The sequence below is a fragment of the Eucyclogobius newberryi genome, unplaced genomic scaffold (genome assembly GCF_026437365.1).
Source record: "Eucyclogobius newberryi isolate DKJ021-1_F unplaced genomic scaffold, fEucNew1.0.hap1 SCAF_12, whole genome shotgun sequence".
Lineage (NCBI taxonomy): Eukaryota > Metazoa > Chordata > Actinopteri > Gobiiformes > Gobiidae > Eucyclogobius > Eucyclogobius newberryi.
The window spans coordinates 19,284,605-19,293,168 of record NW_027315746.1 but is presented as its reverse complement, the minus strand read 5'-3'; the positions used below and the strand labels follow the sequence as shown (position 1 = coordinate 19,293,168).

Genomic DNA, 8,564 nt, shown 5'->3' with positions numbered 1-8,564 from the left:
ACTGTCCAGGATGTACCCCGCCTAAGGCCCGAAGTCACTGGGATAGGCTCCAGTCACCCGCGACCCTGAAAGGGAACGAGCGGTAGAAAATGGATGGAAAATGGTGAGAAAAACATAAATGACAATTGCATTTCATCAAGCTTTTCAACTTTTGAAAATAATTAGCTACATGACAGTAACATGATCATTTGTTACCTGCATTGAAATTGAATAATTAAGACACCTTTTTTGCAATCTAAGCCTATGTACACTTTCGCATTGTAATGTAGTCATATGTAACAACCAACCCCAACTGGACTTTTTTGGTTACGCTGTGGCTTGCTACTTTAAAGCCTAGATAAGATCAAATGTGTCCAAATTGAAGCCCCAAAGTTCCCCTTTAATGCCACTGGTTATTATCCTAAGTTTTAAACCTTTTGGGGGGGGGAGTAACAACAACTTACTTTTTAATATAATATTTTTGTGTCTCTCCCTACAAGTGAATTTTGATCCAGATCCTGGACATATTACTCCAACTTTTTTTTTTTCCAAAAGCACAATTCACAAGCTGAGATAGAGTGCAACGACCCACCCTCGTGACAACCTTTTTCTTATTAATTCTATATTGTGTTACAAAGATGTTGGATTACATTTCTATACATACAAAATGTAATCATAATTAAAGCTGCAAGCGGCATCCAATGACCCACGCGGGCCGCCGGGATTCGTACTCCGCACTTTCGACTTGTTAAAGATGGCGCTGACGTGGCCTCATTGTGTGTGTTCTCTAAGAATGAAACAGACGGCGACACATTGGACATGGCCAATGCTTTGCATAACCAGTGCAAATTAACACAATCTCACTCACAATAGTCCTTGTGCATGAAATGTGACTAACTTTTGATGCCCCACTCCTGAAGATGATGATTGTTGTTGTTGTTGTTGTTGTTGTTGTTGTTGTTAATGGCGGCTGGCAGCAACTGAAAGGTGCATTTACCGCCATCTACTTTATTCTTTAGACTTTATACTGCCCCCTGAAGATGATATTCCCCACAACAGGTTGTTATGACGTCAGGTTGTTACGACTTCCATTGTGATTTCAGGATTCAGTGTCATAAAAGCCAAGATTCTAGATCATCATTTTAGAGACCCGCCATAAAACAACAACAACAACAACAAAAGTCTGAGGAATAAAGTCTGGCGGTAATGCAACAATTGGATGCCAACCGCCATAAAACAACAACAACAACAACAACAACAACAACAACAACAACAACAACAACAACTCTGAGGACTACGAAAAGTCTGAGGAATAAAGTCTGGCGGTATTGCAACAATTGGCTGCCAACCGCCATAAACAACAACAACAACAACAACAACAACAACAACAACAACAACAACAACAACGAGTCAGGGCACTGGAAGAGGAACTTTTAGGACTACGACAACAACTTGGTTACCAACTGCCATAAAGCACCAAAGACCCTCCTTTCCCCTCCTTCCCTTTAAAACACCAATCCTTTACATTAAGTCCTCTCATTCTCTTTCTCTCTCTCCAAATTCGCTTGGTCAAAGTTTAGCCACCAGAGAGCGCTCCAGAATAACATATGGATTACGAAAACTGTCGGCTTTTTGTTAAATGTAAATATACAGACACATTATAACCCGCACACTTAAATCATTCATTTAAAAGGATATTTTCTTTCTTGAAAAGCAAAGCATCAGGTATGGAATAGGAAAAACTCTGCTATGGGGAGCAATTGGAAAGATCAGCTTGATTGCTTCAGTCTGGTTTTAACTGGAAATTAATCAGATCTGTTTGAGGCGCTGAAAATTTTGAGGCAATATTTTTTTTTTTTAAATTTCTGAAAAAAAATCTGAAAAAAATTCTGAAACTGAAATTTAAAACACAGTACAAACTGAAATCCATTGTATTTTAAAAAATAAAATCACATTTATGTTCAATTCGTATTTTTACTCGATTTGATGAAAAAAAAAATATTCACATAATTCAAATGCAAAAGAATCAATTACATGAATTCAGTATAATAATAAAAACACAAAATAACCTTCATACCAATGAGGACTCGCAGGAAAAACTACTCTCCCTGTGGTAAAAATATATATATATATATATATATATATATAATTTTTCGGCCGCGCGCCGCGGCTCTGTAGACACTCCCTGAAAAGAAACGCAGCCAGTTCTTCATACTTCATACTATACATCATAAGGATGTAGCAGACGAGTGGCAGTGCTTATCTAAATCCATAATGGCTGCAAGTCCCATTGTTGAACGAGTAATTCCAGTTAAAAGCCCAGTTGATTGTGGTGTCAGTCATAGCCTAAGTCTTTCTCACTCATTGTGAGTATTTGCTGCTATAAACCGTGGATCTATTATAAACGCACACGGTTCAGTTCAAGTGGGTGAGTGTATGTGCGCGTGCGTGTGTCTGTATGTGTGTCTGTGTGTGCGCGCGCTACACTACAACAGCGTGTCACGTGACCGGGCACAGCTGAGATGCTGCTGAGGTAGGTTGGCCCTTGCTAGCCAGTTAGCCTCGTTAGCTGCGTGTGGTAATCCTGCAGGAGTGTCCGTCCCTTTGGCTTTTCTGCACTCAAGCAGCCGCGGGAGAAGCCCGGAGAACATGGGGAGGACTCAGTACGAGTGGTGGTCTCCAGTGAAACCCCGTGTGGTTAGTTTTGGGTCTGATGTTCACGTTCTTATCTCCGGTGCTCGGGCAGTGTAGGTAGTTTAGGCTCAGCGTCTGGATAACACAGGCCAAGGCCAAGGCCGAGGCAGAAAAGGGGAGGCCCTGGGTGAGTAGATTTAGGCTATCGCCTGTTTGTCAATCTTTGTATTTTCGTCAGACCATATGTTGCAGTTATACTGTATTAGACAAGAGCTATTGTCGAGTAAACACCGAGTCAGTGACAGAAAAAGGCATAACGTTACGGCGCCTCTGTCCAGGTCTGCTGTAATGGCACTGTAAATGTTACACAGCTTTGGCTATTACATTTAACGTTTGACTACAACCATTTGTATTGTTGTATCGCTGTTAACAGCTAAGCCTTGTAATACAGGACAATAAAAGTGGGTTAATGTCTATGCAAACCGGTAAATAAGGTTTATGTTTTTTAATTTTTATTTTTCCAAACTTACGAGACTAGCGATTAAATTGTCGTTAAGGAAACCGTTACATCCTGTTACAGGCATTTCATTGTGACTTGTGGTTATTATTTAATACTTATGATATACTAATAATAATAATTTTCTGCTGTTTTGTGACTAGGTAAGTGTATAGTATTATTTCCTTCATATATCTATTGCGTGAAAACGGTTGTCACGTTTAGATAATGGGATTTTTTTGTGTGTGTGTGTATCCATATGTATGATGAAAATCTAGCACCTATACCGTTGCAACTGACAATTCAAAACAACATCTTCTCTATATTTTGAATGGGACAGCTGAAGCTGAAACACACATAGGCCTAAATTGGGTCTGTGTAATAGATGTAGTTGTGTCGGAGGGAATATTTTAACCACGGTCTAGACTTTAGACCACACACTGAAGTGGCTTTAGTTGTCAGCACTTTTAGTCAATGTCGTTGATCCCCAGAACTGGAACTTGCTGCAACACAGGTTTGAAAAATAAAATGACATCAAATGACCATGCCCATGTGTGTGTTTTTGAAGCCCTGTAGGCAGACAGTGGAGGAGTAAACTGCTGAAGATCATTGACTTTCCTCTGAAGTGGTCCACAATTGCCTGTTCCCTGTCACTGTGAGCAGAGCCATGTCCTCCTCAGGCTGCTGTCACTTGCCTGGATCACTGTGTGATTACTCTGGCACTGCTGAATCAGAAACTTCTAAAGATTCAGAGGAGTCAGACTCCACTGGCCAGGCCCAGTACATCGCCAAAGTGACCGCTAAAGATGGACGTCCACTTTCCACTGTAGTCAAGGCTGTCAGTTTGCAGAGGTATGTTCTCCAGGACCCCAATGTTTATTTACACACAAGAAATATGTCTTAATTTATCGGATAATTTACAAATGAAATCATTCTGAGAATTACAACAGTTTTCACATCTACATTGCGCTCATCCACCAACGCTAAGGTCTGGTCTGAACCTCACTCGGATCAGTGCATATTGAATATGGTGTACGAGTGATTGGCCGTGATCGACGGGGCAACCTTGTTTGTGTTCCCAAGGAAGCTGCGGCTCTTGAAGCTTATGTGAATGGAAAATGCACAATCAAGTGCTATAGATAACTAATTAATTATTATTTTCGGTTAGGATTGTTTGAAACATACTAAAGTTAATGCTATATGAATATAGCAAAAGAACATTAGTGTTTTAAGTGTAGATTCTTAAGATGAAGTTTGAGATCTGGAGAAAAACTAGTTTGAGCAGGCTGTTTAATTGGCACTTGCAGCCATTACCGTAAGAAAGAGTTAGTGTCAGACAGCTAAAAAGTTTTATATTCTAAGCCTAAAACAATAATTATATTCATTATGTAGTGCTTTTCCCGACACTCAAAGTTTTGTTACAATTTCATTCAAAATTAATTGACAAAAGCAAGGCTGCCAATAAAGTGTCTTGCCTATAGACACAAGTAGTGTTCACTACTATAGCCACTGCTGCCCCCCTGTGGCCCCTGGTGTTCCAGCGGTGTAACTCATCCAATACTAACCAGGGAAAATCTTGTTTCGCTTCCAAGATCAGACGAGAGCAGTCATCTTCACGGTGGCATTCAAAAGCCAACTCAACACAAATATGTTTTCTACAGCCCAAAATGACAACAGCAGCTTAAATTGTTTATTTGACCAACAGAAGGTTAGAAAATGAAACGATGTTTCAATAATGGAGAAAAAGATTAACTGAGGTTCACAGGAAATGAGCAAATAGATGATTGTCCCAGAGAGCCCCTGTCTCATACTACACAAAAAACAATGGGAGAAAAAAGAAACATTGGGAGAACAACATTGAAGGAAACACTGTGGTTCTCTCAATCACACACACACACGCACGCGCACACACGCACGCACACACACACACGCAAGCTGGTCCACGACATTTGTGTTTCTATAAAAGTAGTACATATATTTAGGCTCTCTCCACATTTTGTAATCCTTCAGTGATGTCGGCATGTGTCGGATCTGCCATGAGGGGGCTGGAGGGGAGACCCTGCTGTCCCCATGTGACTGCACTGGCACTCTGGGTAAAGTGCACAAGAGCTGCCTGGAGAAGTGGCTGTCGTCCTCAAACACCAGCTACTGTGAGCTCTGTCACACAGAGTTCACCATTGAGCGGCGACCACAGCCTCTCACACAGGTGAATGACACCATGTTTACACATGTATAGAATTGTCTACTAAATAGCTAATGTTATGAAGACACAAGAATTGTGTATGAATATTTGAATAAATGTAATACCTCTTGTTCAGTGGCTGAAGGATCCAGGTCCGCGCAGTGAGAAGCGCACTCTGCTTTGTGACATGGCGTGCTTTCTGCTCATCACGCCTCTCGCAGCCATCTCCGGCTGGCTGTGTCTGAGAGGAGCCCAGGACCATCTCCAGCTCAAGAGCAGACTGGAGGCTGTGGGACTCATCGCGCTCACCATCGCTCTCTTCACTATTTATATCCTCTGGACTCTGGTAATTTAAAAACATTCTATGGTCATCAGATATAGAAAATCTCTTCTTTCCCAGGACTTTAGCTTTTGGAAATCAAAGTCTTAGAGAGTACTTCTTTCTCAGTCATTATCCATAGCACCTTTTGGATTTTTATATTTTTAAATTGCAATATTTATATAAAACAACTTAGTTAATAAAAGAAACAAGTCTGCTGACCTAAGCCCTTTTTTCCCTCGTCTCCGCAGCAGTAGTGACAGACAGAAGCTCCTCCTACTCTCTCCTGCTCTTACACACACACCTCCTCAGATCCTTCAGATCACTCTAGTTATGTTATATTACAAATAAACAGATGTTTTTCAGAGTTTAACTTGTAAGATAAACCGGGTGAAATACGACCGCCTTCATCTAATGACATATAATGCCAAAAGTGATTCTAGAGTCTTTAGAAGTTTATATTTTTGTCATTCTTGGGTCTATTAACATAAAAAAGTAACTGAAAGATCAAACTCACCTCTGTTTAAATATTGTAGCTGTAAGTCTCTGTTTCTATATCATATCAAATATCATGTGTCCCGTTAAGAATCCCGATAACTTTATTCAGACAATAATATGTCAATCCAAAAATGTGTCTTTAATGCATTGGCTGATGCTTAAAGGTGAAATGGACGGTTTTTTTCAGCATTTTTTTTTTATCATTTCCTCGTGGCGTGGATAAATCATTTGTCCTGCCACGTATCAATCATAAAACGCACCTACCCCTCACCTGCAGCCGCGTGCGGTTCGTCCCCACGTTTCCACGTGCCTAAGAGCATGGATCTATCATAATATAGTTCCCTCAGTGTACGGGGCAAAATGAAGACGGAGAAAGACAGTTCGAGCTGACGCAGAAATGGACAGAAATCTACGGGAGACGAGAGATGCAATGTGACCCGTTGCGCTAATAAACAAACGCACGTGTGTGTTGTATCAGTCCGCACGGGGGAGTGCGCATGCGCACTTCCGCCTGCGTTCTCAAATCGCCGAAAAATCGTCCATTGGGCCTTTAAGTATCAGACAAACATGAAATGACAGTAAAATTACTCAAAGTGGAGAAATGTTATTGTCTCCATTTAATTTCATCATTCTCAGTGTTATAATTTTGCATATATTCTTAAAATTCATAATGTTATCAGTATTTTTGATAACCTGCCCACCTCTCGCTACACGTGTGTCACTAATTATGGAATTTTCATTGCAACACCCTCTTGAAAGCAGAAGAATAAAGATTTGTACAAAACAAAACAAACCTTGGTTTAGCATAATTAGCCCCTTTTATACATTACAAATATTTATGGAGACAGTAATGTGCCCCAGAGCGAAATCATGAGGCACTGATTCCCCTGTTTTTCAGTTCTTACCATTAAAAGACTTCCCACCGCGAATTTACCTTAAATTTGAATGAAATATGAGCACTTTCCTTTCATAATGTAATTCTTACTCTCGTAACAAAGGCCACTACTTCCATTTTGGCAATTAATAGTTAGTGGTCATTAACCAGATGAGCTCTAGGGTAGTTTATGTCAAAATAACCTCTCACCTTTCACATTTTCATGTGCACTGAATTGAAGCAAGTTGTTGAGTATTAGTGCCCCAATAATACCTTTTATTGTACATCATTCTTGCACCATACTGGCCTTGTGTTTGGTAATGATGCAAGTGCAATTGTTCTCTTTCTGCTGATCTGTAATGATTCACACATATTTGAACAGATGACTTTATGTTAGCTGGGCCACTGCAGTAGTTACCGTCATGTCTCCCGTTTGTTCTACAGTGGCTCAAATGTTCCCTGGTTGTCTCTTATTCTCGTGTAACCTCTTCTTGTTTCTGCTTCCTCACTCTCAGGTATCCTTTCGGTATCACTGTCAGTTGTACTCAGAGTGGAGGAGGACCAATCAGAAGGTGCGCCTGCTCATGCCTGACATTAAAGGGGGGCACACCACCCAGCGCTCAATGCCGACCAAGTCGACCAAGAAAATGACTGACGAGACCATCGTATGAGTGCTGCGCTAAAAATGCCCACTAAAGCACTCTAAAACTCATGAATAAACTTCTGCACTTCACCTGGACCATTTGGAGAGGGACAAAGACCTTTCTTTTTCTTTCATGGAAGCACTTGATGTATGATACAACAACAGTATTGGAAGACCATTGAAGTGTCTTGGAAAGAACTCAGTCCAGAGTCACCACTAAATGACACTTGGCGGACAGCTCGCGCTGCCATGGGAGCTGATCTGTGCATTTGGACTTACCAGCCTGATATCATGTCCAACACAAACCTATGAGAAATTAAGACACGAGCTAATGTAGCAGGTTAGAACTGATGCAGCATGCTACTACAATATAATATGAAACAGTACTCACTACCTATAACCCCATGCCCTGCACAATGTATTTAGCTGGTGTTAACTGGGCATTCAGTAATCCAGTGGATGGTATTGATAACATTACCAGCACTGTTCTGGTCTATGTTGAAAACCGGGTTATCGGAACCCTCTTTACATTTTTGGTTAAAGGCTTGTTATGAAAATCTTATAGTAGTTGAAAGATTTCTTACAGGGGTCAGATTGTAGCATATGGTTTTAAAACTGCCTGTAAAACGGGTAGGCCTGGGTGCAGAAAGAAATGGTGTTGATGGTCTGGGTGTTTCTTTACAGTCAAACTGGTTACCGTTTCTACAACTATTGTAAAAGCGCATTACAACAACCCTGCTCCACTTGTAAATGCACCATTCATTCTTTGAGCTGCCTAGCTATGACTAGTAGTGTTATGTCCTATCATGGGAAGTGAGATTAAAAATAAGTGGAAAATGGTATTCAGAGAAGATGACAAGTTTTGTCCTACATAAAACTTATCAGTACCAGAGTAGACTGGGGCTCGAGGTGCAAGTATAAAATGTGCCAAAGTTTGGC

General features: G+C 40.7%; 1 protein-coding gene across 1 annotated transcript; it reads left to right on the top strand.

Moving 5' to 3' along the window:
* The first annotated feature begins 2,494 nt into the window (after nt 1-2,494).
* On the top strand, nt 2,495-7,721 carry marchf2 (membrane-associated ring finger (C3HC4) 2). Its single transcript, XM_072441238.1, has 5 exons — nt 2,495-2,800; nt 3,686-3,961; nt 5,120-5,315; nt 5,428-5,637; nt 7,498-7,721. The coding sequence occupies exons 2-5, from the start codon at nt 3,777-3,779 to the stop codon at nt 7,651-7,653; spliced, it is 747 nt and encodes a 248-aa protein (XP_072297339.1). The 5' UTR covers nt 2,495-2,800; nt 3,686-3,776; the 3' UTR covers nt 7,654-7,721.
* Nucleotides 7,722-8,564: the final 843 nt, after the last annotated feature.

Coding starts and splice junctions, on each gene's coding strand:
- marchf2 (XM_072441238.1), top strand. CDS start 3,777: ATGTCCTCCTCAGGCTGCTGTCACTTGCCTGGATCACTGTGTGATTAC. Junction 3,962..5,119: donor AAGGCTGTCAGTTTGCAGAG/GTATGTTCTCCA, acceptor GTAATCCTTCAG/TGATGTCGGCATGTGTCGGA. Junction 5,638..7,497: donor TTTATATCCTCTGGACTCTG/GTAATTTAAAAA, acceptor CCTCACTCTCAG/GTATCCTTTCGGTATCACTG.